Here is a 20792-nt window from a genome sequence, read left to right on the forward strand (position 1 = left end):
ACTTATTTTATGCACGGTCCATGAGAGAAAGGCCAGATATCAAATTCAATAAAATATGCTTTCACTGATGCATGCATGGTAAGGAAAGGAATTTCAATACAAACAAGACTTACAAGACTTGTAAATGTAATGTGATATGACAGTAGTGCAACATTGTTCTGTTCACTACTGTAGTCAGTAATATTAGATGATAACAAATATCAAAGCATGTACATTTTCTTTTTCACATATAATGCTACTCAACTTTCATCGGCTTTAATTTTTAAAATGTCCGTTACATACATGTTTTGCGGCAAATCGTATATATCATTGGCATATTCACAAGAAAATCATTGATGCAAAGCACCAGAGAGCGTCAAAGCAAGAAATGCAGCAAATGACGATGAACTAGTAGACATCTGATGACTAGATATTCTTATAAACATTTCAATGGTTAACTGGATTTAACAAGAATTGTATATTATAGATAAATAGGCGGACGAAGGATATTGTTCATCATGAACTTTGGTAGGCTTGCTAGAGATTTGAATATTACATGTATTAAATGTATTTTAATGGAACATGCAAAACAGAATGTCAAAATGAACAAAGTCTGTTTTCTATCATTATAATTGTAACAAATATACAAACAGTAAATAAAATATTTACAAAAGGGACTAATATAGTAATATTGCATACTTTTTCCATGTCAAATAAAAAGAAAATGGTTTCTATTAATAACTTGGACTTAAGATACAGTAGCTATATTTCAAGTCCCAGATAAATACTGAAAGAAGAACACACACTTGAATGAAACAATTGGAATTTCAAAATGACCAAATTTAGGATTTGTTGTTATACATGTTATATGGTGCAAATATATTTATTAATATAATGGAAGACTGTTACCTGGATTTTAGAATGCACTTACATCATGTTCGTGCGAGTCAAACATATTAAAGCTACTTGACATTGGTGATAAATAAAGGGCTGTTGTTAATTGATTAATTGGGAGATAAATCTACCATTTTGTTGAATTGCTTCAAAATCCTCGACTGATTCACCATTGTGTTTACATTTATATCAATAAACCCAGAACACGTCAAGTTAAAATTGCAGACGATAGTTTCTGTTGCTAAAATATCACAGTATTCGGCAAATCAACATTCCACTCAAACCACCATAAAACCGATTGCCTTCAAACAAAGTAGAGTCAACTTCTTACAGCAAACATTTAGGAAATCAGGGTCGATTTAAATTTTCACGGTAAAAAATGTCAGAAGTGCATTCAGGGCCGGAAAAGACAATTTCAAAATGATAATACTAGTATGATATAACAATTCGTAAAAAATGACCTACCTATTTTTAATCGATTAATTTATAAAGAGTGCAATTTATTGTTGAATATGTTTGCATTTTATTTCCTGCAAAATTCTCCAGTTCGTTTTTTTCCATAGCCCGACACGAATAGCCGTACTTCTTCTATAAATAGATTTTCGGACTTTCAAAATGTAAAGCTAGATCATCTATTTATAGCTTTTGTTTACAGATACAAATGTAAGAAATAAATTACCGAATTTAAGTTGTTGTTGTTGTTTTTTTTGTGTTTTTTTTTGTCTTTTATACTGCCTACCCAGCGGTTGAGGCGTGAAATTTGTTCCCGTTTTCATTCATAAATATGACATGCTGGGAAACCAATATATGACTTTATTTTTATCTGTAAATCGAAGGGATTTATTGATAAAAATCGGGTACATGGACAAAAAAAATAGTAAACACAAATAGCAATTAGCAAAATCAATGACCCGTAGGACGTTACCAATTTTAATCTTTAGGATTTGATTTGAACAAACGTGGTAGTCACTCAATAAAGGATGTTTCATGCTAAATATCTAAACTCTAGCTCGTTTGGTTTCTAGAAGAATATTGTTTTTGTTTTTATTATATACATATAAGGAAATTCAATGACCCCCTGGGACTGAGCCTATTTAACTCCAAGGCTTTTATACATAAACATTGTATTAACAAAATGGTCAATTATAACGACATTTTAAAGATGGCAAACCAACTCTGTCACAACACACGAATATTTTTTAAGTATTTAATCAGAGAAATAGCAATAATCTGAGTCATAGTTTGGTGGACGATAATAGTCAAGAGGCCATATTGCGTCAAAGTATGTCATTCCATCATCGACGAAAAACTGACTTTGTTTTCTTCCGACTCTCGCTTTGCAGTGAGGGCAATCGATTTGACAACGAAGCATAGACTTATGAAGACATATTGCGAAAACTTTTCCCGCTTTAATGTCTAAAGAATAGTATTTTTCTCTAGGCAAAGGTAACTGTTTCCATGTTATAGATTCGTTTGGTTTGCGAAATAGCACTGCAGGACACGGAGTACATTCAAAAACAAAATTCTCGTTGTAACTTTTCCGATAATAACGGAACAACATCTGATGTTTAAAGCAATAATAAATTTCTTCATATTCATTATGTTCTAATGGGATTTCAGTGATTTCATACTTAATTGAATGACAAGGATCAATGATTCTCGTCAAGATGATGCATCTTGTATTATCATAAATCAAAAATACATTATTATATTCATATATTTGATCTTGAAGGGTCGTTGATTGTTCTATTTTTTCTAAATTGCATTTAACAAGATCGTAAATTGCAATAAATTTCTGTGACTTGAAGATAATTGCTATTGTATTTTGGCCTATTAAAACATTGTGTATTGTATCGTCCTTGAAAGAGAGAAGCGGTGACATTTCCACGTTTCCATTGGCAATGTGTCCAATATACAAAGTTGAAGTATGGATGTCAATTCTTCTTTCTTTATACAATGGTTGCATTGTAATGAAATTGTCAGTCACGTTTTGTGATCGAAGATCATTTATTTGAGAATCTTTGTTTGACTCTATTTCTACTAGTTCGTTTATTGTCGCAACAAACATATCTCCGCAAATTTTAAAACCGTCATTACTTCCGACACGGCAACTTTTGTCTATTCCTTTTATATTTAATTCCGTGCATTTATCCGTTTGTAAATTAAGAATTAAAATTGCTGACGTCCAATATGCATCTTTCGAGAACCAGATTTCCGGCCCGAAAGCAGTCGTGCATGTTCCTAAAATGCCTTTATAATGGTAAGAACTTTCTTCATCGAATGATTTGGAGTCAATGCGAAACCATTGTTCTCGTTCTAAATCCAGACACCAGAACGTTTCATCAGTATACATGTGGTTATTTCCTTTCATAATAAGGACACGACGATTTGGTAGAATAGGAGAAATTTGATCTAATTGCAAATGTATAACATCAGCATATTTGTGTGTAAAGTCTTGCAAAAGCGAGCTACTGATCTCGTTAAAATCGATGGTTGTCAGTAGTTCCTTCAAATGAACCTTTCTAGAATTTTCAGCTACATCTGACCATTTGAGTAGGAACAATAGTTTGTCGTCCATTGGTGCATATGATAGCCGTTTATCGGAAAACAGCATTTGTACCGATTCTTGTGTAAGATTTATCATAAGAGGATGATTAAGCATTTCTGGCAAGTTCTCTTCAATAAAATCTACACATCTTTTGATTTCAAAATCGTAAATACTGGATATTTGGATGATTGCCAAGCAGTTGTTTTCTGTTATCACCGTTGAATTTAGCCAGGTTATACAAGCAGCCTTTAGATTTGGTATAAGAAGGAACTCAGCCATCTGTAGAACATTCTCAATATTTTCCAGACTAAATTTCGGTTTTTGTCCATAAAGGTACATTATAGCTGTTTGAAGCGAATTTGGTGTACCAATTGTCATTTTAATTTCTCCTTAAATACAAAATATGATATAATTACTGTTTAACTGGTTAATACTATTCCAAATACAAAAGGCCTATATTGCTAACATAAGAATTGATGGATATACATATATAATTGCCAAACTTCACGATGAACCTCTGAATAATTTCTCATGTACATTTTATACCAAAGTCTTAAGCTTTATGACCACATTAAAAGTAACAGTACAGTTTTGCATCATTTGTACATATTCACTTCTTTATCCGTTTATATAATTTTGAATAACGAAAGAATAATTAAAGCAATACAAGGGCAATCAGTGATGGCATGTGTCGCCTCATAATAGACAATTGCATGTTGCAGCTACAGTGTAGCAGGAGACCCAAAAATCATTAACAGGGAAAACACAACATTTATTCAAGGCCCATAACTCGGCTGAAAATCCTTCAACCGGTAAACCCGTGTAATATATGCAAGTACTTCAAGTAACCGATCATTAGTGGTATAAAAAGGGTAGTCCGGACAAACTTTCAAAATTAAAATCATTTAAGTGCCATTACTCTGACAATATTCATAAAATCAAAAACATTTGGGTGAGGTGCACCACTAGACATAGTATTGATTATTCTTGTTGATGAAAATGCACTAGTTTCTGAAGATTAGTCCAAACAAGTAGCTGGCAACAAGAGAAAAAAAAACACCTTTTTTATTGAAGGGCCATAACCCTGCCAAAACAAGAATATTTAAGTGGAAAACCTGTGTGAAATGCGTAAGTACTTGAGATACTTTTCTGTAAAGTTTCAATGAAATTGCATCATTGGTATAAGAGGAGTATTCTGGAACAACTTTATCACCACCTTTATATTAAAGGGCCAAAAATCCGCCAAAAATTATTCAAGCGGAAATCCCGTTTGATATGCGCAAGTACTTGAGTTACCAATCAATCTTGGAAAGTTTCAATGAAATTTTTCATAAGTAGTATAAGAGGAGTAGTTTGGAAATAGAAATAATTAAAGGGCTAACTCTGACTAAATCATTGAACCGGAAACGATATGCACAACTAGACTTGATATTGATCATTCCTGTAAAGTTTGGAGTAGAAGTCCGGACCAGTTTTTGGACGGACGGACAGACAGACGGGTGACGGAGAAGTCATGCTTATATGTCGCCAATACTCCTTAGAGGCGACACAAACAAAAATGCTTGTCATGCACTCTGTTTAGATGAAATAGCACCAGTAGTTTCTAAGAAGTAGTTCGGACAAGATTCAGTGTATCTGGCGACACACAAAAACCTTTTTATTTAAGGGCCATAACTCCGCCAAAAATCATTCAACCGGAAAATCCGTGTATAATGCGCGATAACTTGAGCTACAGATTTATCCTGTAAAGTTTCATTGAAATTGCATTGAAAGTGGTATCGGAGAAGTCATCCGGACATTCTAATAATTACGGATAGTACTTCGTCGGTTGCTTCTGAGAAATATGCATTATGAGTCAAAATACAGAGTCAATTTAAAGCTACATATTTGTCATTTTGTTTTACCTTGAGAACTCGCGTATCACGATTTTACTATTGACATTATTTTATTGTCTTAAGCTTCAAATAAATGTATTGTGTAAAGTGATACCTGCTTGCTTTTCCAGGAAACTGTCGTTAAGTACGTGGTCAAAAAATGGACTTATCACTAGAACACACCGATGGAATTTCTTCTCCTGTAAGAAGTATTAATCACAAAATATATTAATTAAAAAGCACTGATTTTAATTGCGAGAGGTCATCAGAAATACAACCATTCAGAAGATGGCCCTAGAGGATATATAAATGAGTAGGTTTAATACTAAATTTATTAAACGAGTTAAAAAAAAGATATTTTGTATTAAATCTATATTAATATAATATTATATTTCTCACAAGGTTGATTTACAGTAAAAAGGGGTCTTTTTCAATGACGCGACAATAGTGTTATGCCAATATAAGCGCTTTTATAACGCTATGTTTGCCTATATAACGCAATATTGTACTGTTCTATTGCTTTATAACACTCGTGCCGATAACTATGTATATTCTAATAAAGTGTGTGCGGCTGTAATCTTTATTCTGCTTTTATTTTACTGTTGTTCTTGTTGTTGAAAGTTTTCTTTGATTTTGCTTATAAACGAAACATTCTGGTACAGCCATTTTTATCCAACAATGGAACCAAAACATGGATACAAGCGACAGATCCATTTTGATAAAATGATAATACTTAATAAAATATTTATCAATTCAAAACAAATAAAGCATAGTTGTATGTATGTAGTCAATGACTTTTATCATTACAAATATTCATATGCAGTATGAAAGAGATTAACGTTCAACACTGTGTACATTATTTTAAAGGAAGTCTTGACATTTTACATGCTTCTTTTGTATAATCAGTGCGCAGTACTTTTTCGGAATAGGTATAATCAGTGCGCAGTACTTTTTCGGAATAGACATTCTTATTTTGTTAAATAATGAATTGTATTCAAAGATTTTATTAGCTGGTAAAACCTATGTAAGGTTTTGTGCAACAATCTTGAGTGACCGTCTTTATTTCCAATTATGGCATGGTTTGGAACTTTTTCTTTGTTCTTACTAACCCATTTCACTCAGTACACTTCCAATGAGCATTTGAAAACTGTATTGATATATAGCAGTACTGTTTTTTCATTGATTCTTATAGGAAAAAAACTTAACTGCTGAATGACTTATTTCCACTGTAAAAAACCCATAAATCTTGTATCTGAATAACTTTCTCCACACACTATCAGTTTACAATCCGTCTCTATCATTGGACGTTTTTTTAAGTTTTCTATATTATATACAGCTGGTAGCTTACGACATCATTAGCTGGTATTGGTTCATATTATCTGGGAGTGAGAAGGTGAAAAAGTGAAAGGGTACAAGAGAAAGAAATGCAAATTTCTACATCATACCCAAGTTCCCATTTTGACCGTTACATCACACAAGGTAGACTGCTCTTCTACCTGTTGAACAAGATATTTTAAGGCATATTCTGGACTACAATCATTAATGTCGCACTCCATGTTTTATCATGTATAACTTCAACTGAAATGAAATTCATTTATCTCATTGTTAAACATGTATAAACAGACATAATTTAATTCTTTACCTACCGATTAAAGGTTGATTCATAATGACTCATTAATGGTAAACGGATTAATTTATATCAGTCCAGTAAATCGACAGTTTTATGAAACAATATATTGGTTAGTGTTTATATTAAGTATTTATTTAATTTAAGTGGTCGAATGGCTGTGCCGTTCTTGACCAAAAGCTTTGTATTAAACACTAACAAATACTTATTCTTAGACATAAGTCGGGTTCATGATACGCTAATATATATCAATTTATGGTAAACATAAGTTGTTTATTATAAGAAATAAAATTAAAATATCCTACCTCGATCTGCACCTATGCAAATGTTGTATACACAATGAAATAAAAGACTTAAAGAAAACCAATCCGACATTCACCGTATCTATTATCAGAATGAGGGTTTGTTTTGGAGACACGTAACCACACGGTACATTATATAATACTGTTATCTTTATATACGTGAATTTCGTCTTGTTGTATAAACCTGAAGGATCTGTTTTCAATCCTTTTTTAAAGAGGAATGCGAGCTTATATCTATCTCAGTAAAAGTATACATAATCAGCGTAGTCACGAAATATTCTTGTTGTTGATGATGATGATTTTATGTTTCGGTGATTGACCAACATAATACAATATGGGATTTTCATAAACGTTGCAGTGATTTTTGTTTGTTTTGTTTTTGTTTTGTTGTGTTGTTTTTTTTTAATCTTTGTTAATGACGATATCGAAGAGCTAGCCAAAATGCGAGCATAACGGTAATGGGGTATCTTCATAAGTGATGGTTTTGAACAGTTTTGTCGGAAGTACATCAAAATCATGGGTAATAAGTCAGTCTGGAAGGCTCTCTCTTCTGTCTAATTATGGTTTCCATTCTAAGTTAAATTCAATATCCCTTGTCGGTAAACATCAGTATAAATAGTTTCGTTCCAACTAAAACTATTATCGAGGTCCCCTGTATGAGTGTTAAAGCAATTGGCACGCTAAATCTTTCTGTATCTGTGTTTTGCATTATCCTCCATAATCTTAAATGGCTAAAACACTTTGATGACACGCCCATGTGGGCAATGGATGGCGGGCAAAACTAAATTCAAATACACACACTCATTTTCCCGAAATGCGACTCTCAGCGCGTTAACGATCGTTTTAAAGTACTTTAAATTTTGACTGATTCACGTATACCGTACACTCTTTGATAAACAACTTCTCATGATATCCTATTCCCGAAATGGAATTATTAATACCGAAATTTGATTTTTAGTGAATTTATGTACTCCGATTAAGATATGATATAAAACATGAAGTGACCGTATTTTGAAAACACATAGTGTGTAGGAGTGTTGAGGGAATTGTGCCGCCGAAAGTGTGCAGTTATAAACAATAATTATAGAATAAAATACTCGGGGTGTTAAAAAGGATACGACATATCAAAAACTTCTCTGCTCGATAAACTGTTGCATTTCCCTTTAAAGAAAAAATGTGTTTGTTTATTTATACAAACTATATGTTTCGAACATGGACAATCATTTATAAATTGAACAGTCGATTGAATATATCGCAAACGCACTATGTTGGTTTTGTCGTGACACGGCTCATATTTAATGCGAATATGAGTTGCTTCCTCCAGTCGTTCTAGGTACGCAGTGACGGCTATTGAAAAAAATAACTGTTGATATATTAATCATTTACACATCTTTTGACATAAAAGGAGAAAAAAAAACATTCTTTTCATACTTTCTTACTTGATAATTTGATAAATTTACGCTATCATCATTATTTGGATAGATGCGATAAAATAAAAAAAAAAATGGAAACTCAGAAACATAATTTTTTCCAAATCATGACGAGTTAAGTAAAGCCTATTTTATGTATACCATTTGGGTTTTTTTCATCCGTTTTGTAGTTTGTAGACTCAGCTATATTTTCAGTTAATTCACCATTTAAGAAGTGTCCGCATCCTTATCATATCCGAATTACCTTCATCTACTTAGTATGTAGTTGAGTAGTTCGTCCGCTGGTGGACACAGGGAGACAAGGTGTACCAATGTTGAAGAACAACTCTGCCTTGCTATATATCCGATATATTTATTCCGGAAAAGTGTTTTCTGTTTGTTTGTTGTTGTTGTTGTTGTTGTTTGTGTGTTTTTGTTGTTGTTTTTTGTTGTTGTTTTTTTTTCATAATCTGCACGGACAAGATTGTAATTTTTTTGTTTTAAGTATATAGAGGATATTGAATGAGTGTAGGTTTAATACTAACTTTATTGAACGAGTTGAATAAATCATATTATGTGAGCCTCTGGCGAGCATAATATTGCTTTATTCAACGAGTTTAATAAATTAAGTATTGAATCTACACGAATATAATATTCTATTTATCACATATATAAAATAAGAACGGTAAACTGTTTTTCTTTGACGCACCTATAGTGTAACGCTAACATTAGCGCACTTTTACGCTATGTTTATAGCGCAAATGACGTGACGTCAGAAGTGTTATTACACTAGTGTAATATCGTCTAGTTTAATATCGTTTTTATTAAATGGCTTTATTACATGCTTTTCGGTGGTTTATAGAAATATATCAGTGATATAAAACTGGTAATTTCACTGTTTGAAACAGTGAAATTACCACTTTGATAATTTCACTGTTTTGAATTTAAGCCCCTTACGTTGTTTCATTGAAATACCAGCGTGCACAGAACTGGGTACCAACTTAATGACGTGACGTCGTAAATGACGTCACGTTGTATTATTATTTGGCGCGCTTTTCATTCAGTTTTAGGTTTATGTTTTTTTTAAACGTTTCTTTGCATATAATAAAAAGAATTTGTTTAGTTTAGTGTAAGATCGAAATATATTTCACCGAGTGAGCACCAAAAGGTATATTTCACGAGTGGCGCAGCCACGAGTGAAATATGAACTTTTGGTGTTCACAAGGTTGTTGTTTATTCTGCCTAAGACTGAAGGTTTCACAACTCTTAATGATAAAAATTTATTTTCGGTAAAGCAGAGCGAATTAGAAAATAAGTTTATTTAACAGCTGTGATTATTAATCGAATGTTATTATTATTGCAATGCGATTATTAAACAAAATGTGATTATAAATAAAATGTGATTTTAATCAAATACGATTATTCATAACATAATGTGATGTAATTGTTAATCCAAAGTTATGAAAATTGAGCAAGTATATAACTCTTATTTAGATATAAATTTATGTATACAGGGAATAAGAGTCATGTAGTTAAGGGTCTACACGACCAAGCATTAACAGCATACCATAATCTGATATTTTTATTTAACAAAGTGAAACTTGATGTTAAAGCAGATTCTTGCTGATTTTCACGAAAATTTTGAAAATGCGTTTAAATGTAAAGTATTTTGAAGTAAATAATATATAATAATTAGCACATTGCAAACAGAACGTACATGTCGAGTTAATCACTCCCCCCCCCCCCCCGCAAAAAAAGAGGTTGAAATATATATAAAAAAAACCCATGCTGCGTCAGTCACGCAGTAGAAATACGGTGATAAAAGTCAGAGTCAGTTATTAATTGCATATAACATGTAAATTATTTCTAGAATCTTGAATCGTTTTACTTTTCCAAAAATCTTAATTTTTTCTCAAGATTGGTTTTCTTGGAATATTTTATCTTATTTGGATGCATACAACTTTAACATTGAATTATTATCTTTTGAAACGATAGTGGTGCCAATACTTTTATTTCGTTCAGAGATTTTGGGAGTACAGGTATAACTACAAAGACGTGGACAAATTACACATAAGATTTTGTAAACATGTGGTAACAGTAAAACAACAAACACCAAACTACGCGGTTATCATCTCTCTGTTTGATAATTGAGCCGCGTCACGACAAAACCAACATAATGGGTTTGCGACCAGCATGGATCCGGACCAGCCTGCGCATCCGCGCAGTCTGATCAGGATCCATGTTTTTCGCTACCAGTTTCTTTACTTGTTATAGGGTCTATAAGCAAACAGCATGGATCCTGATCAGACTGCACGGATGCGCAGGCTTGTCTGGATCCGTGCTGGTTGCAAACGCATTATGTTGGTTTTGTCATGACGCGGCTCAATTAATGTTTAGGAAATGAAAATAAGGGTAATCTTGAATATTCTGTGATCATCGACAGATTAGGAAACAGCATTTAAAATAGTTCAAATAAAGGTATGCTATTTTGTTTATTCTAAGAAATCAGACAGTTTCAAGATAATTATGTTTCTTAATTGTCTACAGTAAGTGTACTAGACTCCAATAATAAACAATTTCCAACCTACTGTACACTAACTGGAAATAACTCATCTTCTTTTACTCCAGTCCAAATAATCCGTATTAACCTTTTCTCTGCCAGAGGGTTATTGTTTTATTGTTCACCTATTTGCCAGAGGATTTTCTAAGAAATTACTATAGAAGTACGCATGCGCAAGAAAATGGTGGTTCAATTTTTTGAAAAGAAAGAAAAAAGGAAAAATATGGATTAATTAAGGATTATTTTGATTTATATGTGATAAAACAGTTGATAGTTGATACATATCTATACATTCATGCCAAAAAAACGAAAAAAATCGAAGGAATCGCCAGAAAATAGCCAGAACATTTCAAAACGTTTGTCAACAATGGCACAAAATGGCGCGATTCTAGGTGCTCAAAGCCTTCAAAATGGATTAAAAAATGGATCAAGTGGACAAAATGAGGTAAATGCCCAATACCAATCAAGTGCAAACTACAATTCACAACCTATCTATTACTCAGATACGCAGTATATGGCAATGAACTCTGCCTCGCCTGTGTTCACAGGTAATACCCCACCCACACCGTGTACACCGGTAGTTCAAAATACAGGTCAAAATCAAGGGTATAATCATAATATCATTTCTATGTTGTTACAAAGGCTTGATTCAATGGACAAAAAGCTATCACAATTAGATAATATCCAAGCTGGAATGAACGTTTTAACGGTACGCATGGACACAATGGACCAAAAGATCAACTCCTTTAAGGTCAAAATGAGTGACATAGAGCAGAGTCGTTCGTTTGATAGTGATATTTTTGAAACTATAAACAAAAGGCAAACAGAATTAGACACGTTGTTAAAGTCGATGAAAAAGTCCGAAAAGGATTCACGGGAAAAGGAGTTAGAGTTACGGGACGAAATTACAGATATAAAATGTCGAAGCATGAGGGATAACTTGTTGTTTTTTAATTTGCCTGAAGAATAAGATGAAAACTGCGAGCAGAAAGTACTTAACTTTATTGAAAATGAGATGAAAATATTGGACGCCAAAGAAAATATAAAACTATATCGAGCTTATAGACTTGGCGTGTACAGAAGTACCAAAGTTCGCCTAATTGTTGCTAAATTTGCGTATTTTACGGACCGAGAAAAAGTAAGAGCTTCAGCAAAAACTTTTTCAGGTACGCACTTTGGAGTCGCAGAGCAATTTCCTAGGGAAATTATGGAAACCAGGCAAAAACTGGTACCAGTCATGAAAATGGCTCGTGATGAAGGAAAGAGGCGTATATTACAGTAGATAAATTGTACATAAATAAACAGCTATATCGTGGACATGATCAGGAGTCACAAGAGGGTGTCATCAAGTGTTTATCATAGATTATTGAGGGACTTTCTAAAGTTAAGCGACCATCTGAAAAATTTATTGGAATTATAAGTGAAAATGATGTTATATGCTTCAGTGAGACTTGGACGAATAAAAGCTCAGTTATTGATCTTAATGGATATCACAAACCGATTCATTCTTATAGACGATTTCAGCATAGACGTTCTAAGCGCTCCAGCAGTGGTTTTAACATATATATAAAATTCCATAAGAAAAGGTGTTAAAATGGTCAAAAATGACATTGACTGTCTGGTATGGTTAATATTTGATAAATCGTTCTTTCGCATAGAAAATGACATTTATTTAGCAGTTGTATACATTGCACCAGAACATTCCCCGATCCATGATAGGAACGATGAAGATATTTATATGCACATTGAAAATAATATAATATATTCAGCAATAAATGGAAAAATATTCATTACTGGAGACACTAATTCGCGGATTGGCCAGAAAAGTGATTATATACATATGATAGACATATAGGACAAACAGATATTTTTATTACGATTGCCACGGACCTTGTGATTTTGGTTCAAATATTTACAAGGACAATTTTCTTGTGATTGTATTTGGCAAAATTTTCAAATCGCGATTTTGGTGATCGTTTCAAGATTTGACCAATGAATTTTTAACCATGCCCCGATGTCATTTTCATTCAAAGTTAACTCGATTCCAAGTTACGATAAAAAAGGAGCCAACTATTTCTTATAAATGGAAACCATCACAAAGGGATGCATTTATAAATGACGTATCAACATGATATACAAAACATAGAAACTATTTTACAAGAGCAAATAAACAACGGAGATAGTACCGATACATTAACTAAGACTTTCACGGACTTTTTAAAACGATAAAGGCAAACGGTACTTTGAAACTAAATCAGTTGCACGAAATAATTTATTTTGTGCATAATGACTCAAATCTGAAAGAAATGGTTTAGTGATGAATGTAAATTAAAGAGAGAAAGTTATTTACAGGCAATTTATGACTATAATTTAGAAAAAAACGAAAGCACTAGAAATATCCTGCATGAAAAGGAAACGTGATTACAAAAACACTTGTAAAAAGCATAAAAGAAGCTTTAATAAAAATGTCGGTAAAAAAAATGAATGATATGAGAAGAAAAATCCACGAGAGTTTTTGGAAAACATTTAAAAAGAAATCTTCAAATCAAATGGTGAAAATATAACTGTTGAAGAATTTTTATGATCATTTCAAAGACTTGTCTTCTAATACAATGCTTAGTGAAAATATGGAATGTAATGACTTTTTGTCGCAATTTGATACAGCCCCAGACTCCTATGGAAGTTCCTTCGCTGAACTGGATCAACCAATCACAAAAGAGGAAATAATATCCGCCACCAAGAAACTCGGTTGTAACAAGGCGTGTTCATTAGACAATATCCTATATGAATATTTCAAAGAAAGTGTATCTGTAACGGCACGTTCAATTGAATTATTGTTTAACCACATATTAAATACAAAAGTGTTTCCTCGTAGCTGGTCAACAGGAGTAATAATACCAATATATAAAAAAGGTGATTCGTCTGACCCGAATAATTATAGAGGAATAACATTGATTAGCTGTTTTGCTAAATTGTTTACAGTTATCATAAATGAACGATTGAAACGTTGGGCTGAAAACACAGAAACTTTGACAGACGCACAATTCGGTTTTAAACCGAATTACGGTACTATTGATCCTATTTTTATATTAAATGCTTTAATAGAAAGACAATTTAGAACGAAAAAATAAGCTCTTTTGTTGTTTTGTGGATTATAAAAAGGCGTATGACTTAATTGACAGAAATTACCTTTGGTATAAGCTCATAAAGACCGGGGTGGACGGAAAACTGTTCTCTATTATACGGTCAATGTACGAAGATGTTAAACTTTGTGTAAGACATTTAAATAGTTTGTCAGATTTTTCAAGCTGTGATGTAGGTCTCTTTCAAGGGGAGATCACCTCGCCGATCATGTTCTCTATATTTTTGAATGATATTGAAATGTTTTTACAAGAAGACCCAAATGCTTGCATTACACTAGACCAGATATCTATGTATTTTGTTGTTGTTTGCGGATGATGCCGTTCTTTTTTCTGAAATCCAAAGAAGGTCTACAAAACAATATAAATAATTTACAATTGTATTGCAAAAAATGGAATTTAACTGTAAATGTTGATAAAACTAAAATTGTTGTTTTTAGAAAAGGCGGTCAATAAGTAGAGAGTTCAAATGGTCATATGATGGAATTGAATAGAAATAGTTCAAAACTTTAATTATTTAGAAATTGTATTTCCTAGTGGAGGTTCATTTGTACCAGCAACAAATACCCTTAGTGGAAAAGGCTTAAGGGCAATGAACTCTTTACTTAACATTACAAAAGAGTTAGATATATCTATAGAAATAATGTTCAATTTTTTTCGATGCGTATTTTTATCTATTTTGAATTATAATTGTGAAGTATGGGGCTTTAATAAAGCAGAAAATATTGAACGTGTGCAAAGAAAAATTTTTAAATGGTTATTAAATGTTAAAATGTCAACAAATACTCTATCATTGTATTCTGAACTAGGTAGATTTTCCATTGTATATTGAAAGATATGTTAGGATAGCAAAATATTGGTTAAAGTTACACGGCGATAAGAGTCAAAACTGTAATTTTAACAAACTATTCTAAGTTCTCAAAGAAATGATATATCAAATAACTCAAATGTTGTCAACTGGTCATCAAAAGTTCGAGACATGTTACAAAACGCTGGATTTGCCGAAGTATGGTTCATATCCAGAATCGGTTAATATTAAAATTTTTATACCAGTATTCAGATCACGTCTCAGGGATATATATGTAACCCAGTGGCGAGCAGACATGGCGTTATGCTCTTCCTTGCAATTGTATTCAAATGTTAAAGTTAAATATGAAAGGTCTATTTATCTTAAAATTATTAGAAAAATGCAAAATACAGATCAGTTCTTGCAAAAATTAGATTAAGTTCCCATAAACTACATATTGAATCTGGAAGACACAGGGGTATTGAAAGAAGTCAGAGAAAATGCACATTATGTACGTCCGGGGATATAGAGGACGAATTTCATTTTATATTAATATGTCCAATTTATAGTGATTTTAGAAGTATGTACATTTCAAGATACTTTACTGTTAATCCTAGTGTTTATAAATTCATACAATTGTTAAAACGCAGATAGAAAATTGGTTATTAGAAAATTAGCATTATTTTGTATTAAAGCATTTGAAAGACGAGACAATTTGGTAGATTAGCATATCAATATGATATTATTAATGTAGAAATTTATTTTTTGGCATTCTCAATCAATATGTTAGCTATGTCATAATATTTGAATATAACTGATTGAATTTGTTATGATATGATTCTTGACGCATGCATTGTAATAATTATACATGTATATGTATGTTATGATGATGGGTGTTGAGCCCAAGTCAGAAATAAAGTATATGTTCTGTTCTGTTCTGTTCTATATTATTATTTTTAATATAATTATAATTATTTGTTATTTGTATTATAATAATTATATATGTTTCCAAATCTGTTAGTATAATAATAATAATTGTCGATGTAATAATTTTACATCTTTGAAATTGTTCTTTTTTGTATAATTATGATGCTTTTCTTTGCTTAATGTTGTTTCTTTTCATTGACTGTGTTATGTAATATGTATATCTTCGAACATTCGGAGGCAATAAAGATGTATATATATATAATTTTCTTTATATTTATTATTATTTTTATTATTATTATTATTAATTTATTATTATTACTATTATTATTATAGAAACGGCTAAAGCCGTCCATATGGCAAATACGCCGAAAATATCAGGGACGGCTTAAGCCGTCCCTATGGCAGTGAAAGGGTTAAAACGGAAAATAAAACACAAAACACGTTCCTTAGAAACGTGACTGTTCTCGTATATTTAAACTGTTCTCGTATATCAACTTTCATAATTTCATATTCTATCGGAAGCACAAATAAAGCTTTCGGGCATTGATGAGATCACTTTGTATCTTTTATATACACTTACCATGAGTTAGTTTTTATAGTAATTATTATTTTCATCATCATTATTATCTCATGACCAAGAGTTAACTTTACTTTTTATTTCTTGCATGTTTCATTTTCTCTTTGATAATCTCCGGATTTGAAGTGAAGGTTTGTCTTTCATTTTTCATTTGTCATAAGTAGCATTTCAATTCCGTAATGTGCTACATGTACAGCGCTCTTCCAACAGGTCTTTGCAAGAGAATGAATAGTTGTGTACTATTGTATGTACGCGTTAGAGTTGCTTCCCTTTATAACCAACCCTCTTTACCATAAGTGTAAATTCAGAATATTAGTGGTTGTTTTAATTTGTTTTCAAATTCACGAAAGAAATATCCGCATCCCTTTACTGTATCAACGAAAATTGTTTTGTTGTTGTTGTTGTTATTGTTTGGTTTATGTGGGGGGTTTTGTGGGGGTACTTTTATTGATTTTTTTTAATGCAGATCTATTTCTAAAAAAAAATATTTGAACAAAACAGAACATATATTTTATCAGATTTGAACCAAACGTACATCATCGTAACATATTTGCCAATGCTTGTAAGTATCGAATTGCCACCCCAATATATTAGCACATTTACATTTGAAAAAAAAATTATTACATTTTAAACATGCAATATTCTTTATTTTCTATAATAAAAAGATGGACTTAAATATGTGAAGCAAATGCTCCTAAAGTCATTGTCCGTTTAATATGAATAGTTAAATTTGTAAGAAGCTAAATTTGTAAAAAATGTTCTTTTTTTATCATTTTTTAGTTCTATAGATTTAAAAATGCTTGGTTTAACACAATAATACTTTTCGTGTACAGTTTTAAAATAAAATGGGAAATCAAAAATAAAATGATATTCGTCTTCGATGTCGTGCTTATCACAGTGTATACAATAACGTTGATTTATCTTGATTCTCCGGGCACTGTACCGAACTTTTTGACATTTTCAAAGAATGTGAAGACTGCCTTAACTGTGTTAAATAACATCTTGCATTACAAGGCAAAATATCAAAGTACTTTTTATACATTAAATTATTTTAACCTTATAAACTTCAAAACAGGACTGTTTTTCTTATTAACATGCCACTCTCGAACAAAACTATTAGCAACATAATATAAAAGTCTTTTCAAAAGTATCAGGTGAATCACACTTATATGCGAAACCATAATCAGATAAATGTTGTTTTTCACTTCTGACAACCAGTTTTTCTTTTCCATTTAACATTCATCACATGCAATTCTATACGCGAGTTGTAATATTATTTTATCCGTTTTGGTCATTTTAAAGCAGCACGCCTCCAGATTTATCCTTATGTTCATGAAAATTGGGTAAATGTTTTTAAGGTAACATATTGTGATGTGAATAAAGAAAGTAATTGACGCATTGCATAACGGCACTAATAATCCGCGTAAATTACCAAAAAAGGTCAAAATGTGAAAATAAGCCCCTATGGTGATAAATACTACAAAGATCAGTCAGGTATGCACATAAGATATGAATTATCAATTTTTTATCTGTTTACTTTTCTTGAAATCTCAGTACATTTTCCCAAGTTTAATTTTCTTTGAATATTTTGGCTTATCTGGAGGCATGCAGCTTTAAACCAATATTTAATTTTTTTTGGTATCTCATAATAGACTTTTGCAGCTTACTCTGACGCGGACAGTGGACACCTGATAACGAACAAATGTTGCGGGGAATTTCTCAAAATGGTTGTAAACTGAGAAGAGTCAAAATTCAGAACATTCAACTTTCTCATCTATACATGGGCGTATCGGAAGTTACAATATTTCTGGTGATAAGGACAAAAACACGTTATTATTTATATGACATTTTATTGTCATAATTTGTTTAACATGGTGCATTTATATATTTTCTAATTTTTTATTCATCATTGGAGCTGACTCCGAGTTCTCTTAATTATTTGGGAACTTTCTTTGTGATGAACTTGTTGTATGCCAGCCGGTTTTCTCTTGTCAGTGCTGCTAGTGGCCTTTTTCTACCCCTGCCATTGCCATTGTTGTTCTGTCCGGCATGTTGATCCACGGTTGCTGGTCTTAGAGCGGCAGTCACGATTACCGGTCTCGGAGAGGCAGCCACGGTTACCGGTCCCGGAGAGGCAGCCACGGTTACCGGTCTCGGAGAGGCAGCCACGGTTATCGGTCTCGGAGAGGCAGCCACGGTTACCGGTCTCGGAGAGGCAGCCACGGTTACCGGTCTTGGAGCGGCAGCCACGGTTGCCGTCTTGGAGAGGCAGCCACAGTTACCGGTCTCGGAGCAGGTCCGGGTTGTTGTTCAATCGCTACCAAGGGAAATGTATTTTAACGAAACATATTCATTGATTCATATTTTTTACAGCAGTCACTATTTTATAGTCTAATATTGTATTCTTATAAAACTGTATATTAGAATATTTTATCGCATTTATTTTTCAGGAGTATTAGTATTTCTTTAGCCGAAACATAATTTTCAAACTTTATTTCCATTTTAATGAACATTAATCATTTTCATTATTTCACTTGCAAGCATTGAAAGCGCTACCGAATATTCATTTCATTTTTCTGAAACATTATTATTTTGAGAAAACCCCTGAAAATGATCAGTAGTCCATCGTCCACTGTCCGCATCGGAGTAAGCTGCAAAAGTCTATTACAGAGGATATCGCGCGAGTTCACTATAAATAGCCGTTGAATATGTCGTTGTTTTGACTACAAAATTTGAGATGTATTGTTTCAATTTACGTGGATTTAATGAATCCGCTTATATTTATCTCTAATAACTTAGAATAAAACCAAGAGAAAAAAATAATATAAATGATCAATAAATTGACAAATGATTTTAGTTTTCTATATTTGCGACAATTGATAAGTATCAAATAAAAGGCTTTTAATGCTTTACCAACTAAATGCTCCTGATTTAGAACAAAACTACCTGCATAATAAAAAACAGTACCCACATAAATAAAATTATACAAAATTTCAAGTCTTAACTATTGTAAAACCATTCTCCGTTACGTATTAAAACACTCCCTGCAAAATATAACTACTTTGTTTTTATCGGTATATATTTACTTATATACTCCATGTTTTACAATAAGTAAATAAAAGATTTACAGATTGATTTAACACATCAGGGGGACTACACCCAAAATAATCATATCCTCAGCAAACAAAAACAAAATAAGCATAATATTGTCAATAGTAAGACAGAGTCTGTATTCTGTTGTAGATATAAGTCTAGGTATTCTACGAACAAGGAAAATGATATGGGCGAAATTACCTCCCCTTGCCTAATTTTCTATTGTTAACATAATAAACAACGTATCAAGTGTTAATTGTCCTTTTCTAAGTCAGATATGATATTACTTTCATTACAATAAGACATAATCTTTTTATTCAAAATTTATGGGGTTTTTTGGGGTTTTTTTACAAGCGACTTAACAAAAGTATTTAAGACCAAATTACACCTTCAGAAAATGACCACTATCAAGGATATAACTATAGATATCACATATGTATGAGATGAAATAATATCAATAGCTTCTAAAAACATTCATATATTCATTTAATAATAGATTGAAATAGAAAAAGTTGGGTATATTAAAGTTGGGTATATTAAAGTGACGGTAAGTTTGATTTAGATTAATTTAATGTTTGGTATAATTTTAATATTTTTTTTCATTATTGATATTTAACCTATAGCTCTTCAGCGCTTCTTGTGTAAAATTCTTCCAAGTATAATTTCCAATAACCGTAAATTATACCATACCCAGACTATGGTATAATTTTTAGTGAAGGAGTAAGTGTTTCTGGGCGGAGCTATAGGTTAAAACAGATACACCATTGGTGCGTTGACGATTTCTGGGTTTGCGTAAATTATACCATAATCACGTGACCTTTCTTATGCCTTGACCTCACGAGACGAAGTCGAGTGAGGTTGCATAAGAAAGGTCACGTGATTATGGTATAATTTACGCAAACCCAGAAATCGTCAACGCAGCAATGGTATATCTATTACTTAGCAAATAGAGGGGGGTGTATTGAATGACTTTATTGGATTAGTTGAATGAAATTATATTTTGTAAGCCTCTAGGTTTACTTATGAAGTTACACGAATATTATATTTAGAATGTATCTCAAATAAGTGGAAATAT

At 32.2% G+C, this 20792-nt stretch overlaps 1 protein-coding gene across 1 annotated transcript; it reads right to left on the reverse strand.

The window, feature by feature from the left end:
- Positions 1–616: 616 nt before the first annotated feature.
- On the reverse strand, positions 617–7350 carry LOC132716323 (uncharacterized). The gene is made up of 4 exons (XM_060699574.1): positions 7228–7350; positions 6741–6873; positions 5411–5495; positions 617–3810 (listed from the first exon to the last, which is right to left on the reverse strand). Exons 2-4 carry the CDS (start codon positions 6849–6851, stop codon positions 2081–2083), a joined length of 1926 nt encoding a protein of 641 aa, XP_060555557.1. The 5' UTR covers positions 6852–6873; positions 7228–7350; the 3' UTR covers positions 617–2080.
- Positions 7351–20792: the final 13442 nt, after the last annotated feature.

This window comes from Ruditapes philippinarum, unplaced genomic scaffold (assembly GCF_026571515.1).
Source record: "Ruditapes philippinarum isolate M1 unplaced genomic scaffold, ASM2657151v2 ctg11176_1_1_1_1, whole genome shotgun sequence".
Taxonomy (NCBI): domain Eukaryota; kingdom Metazoa; phylum Mollusca; class Bivalvia; order Venerida; family Veneridae; genus Ruditapes; species Ruditapes philippinarum.

What these genes read in the sequence shown, in the direction of transcription:
- LOC132716323 (XM_060699574.1), bottom strand. Translation starts at nt 6,851, where the DNA reads ATGGAGTGCGACATTAATGATTGTAGTCCAGAATATGCCTTAAAATAT. An exon ending in CGGTCAAAATGGGAACTTGG is followed by an intron (nt 5,496 to 6,740) that starts GTATGATGTAGA and finishes TACTTCTTACAG; the next exon opens with GAGAAGAAATTCCATCGGTG. An exon ending in TTTCCTGGAAAAGCAAGCAG is followed by an intron (nt 3,811 to 5,410) that starts GTATCACTTTAC and finishes TTTGTATTTAAG; the next exon opens with GAGAAATTAAAATGACAATT.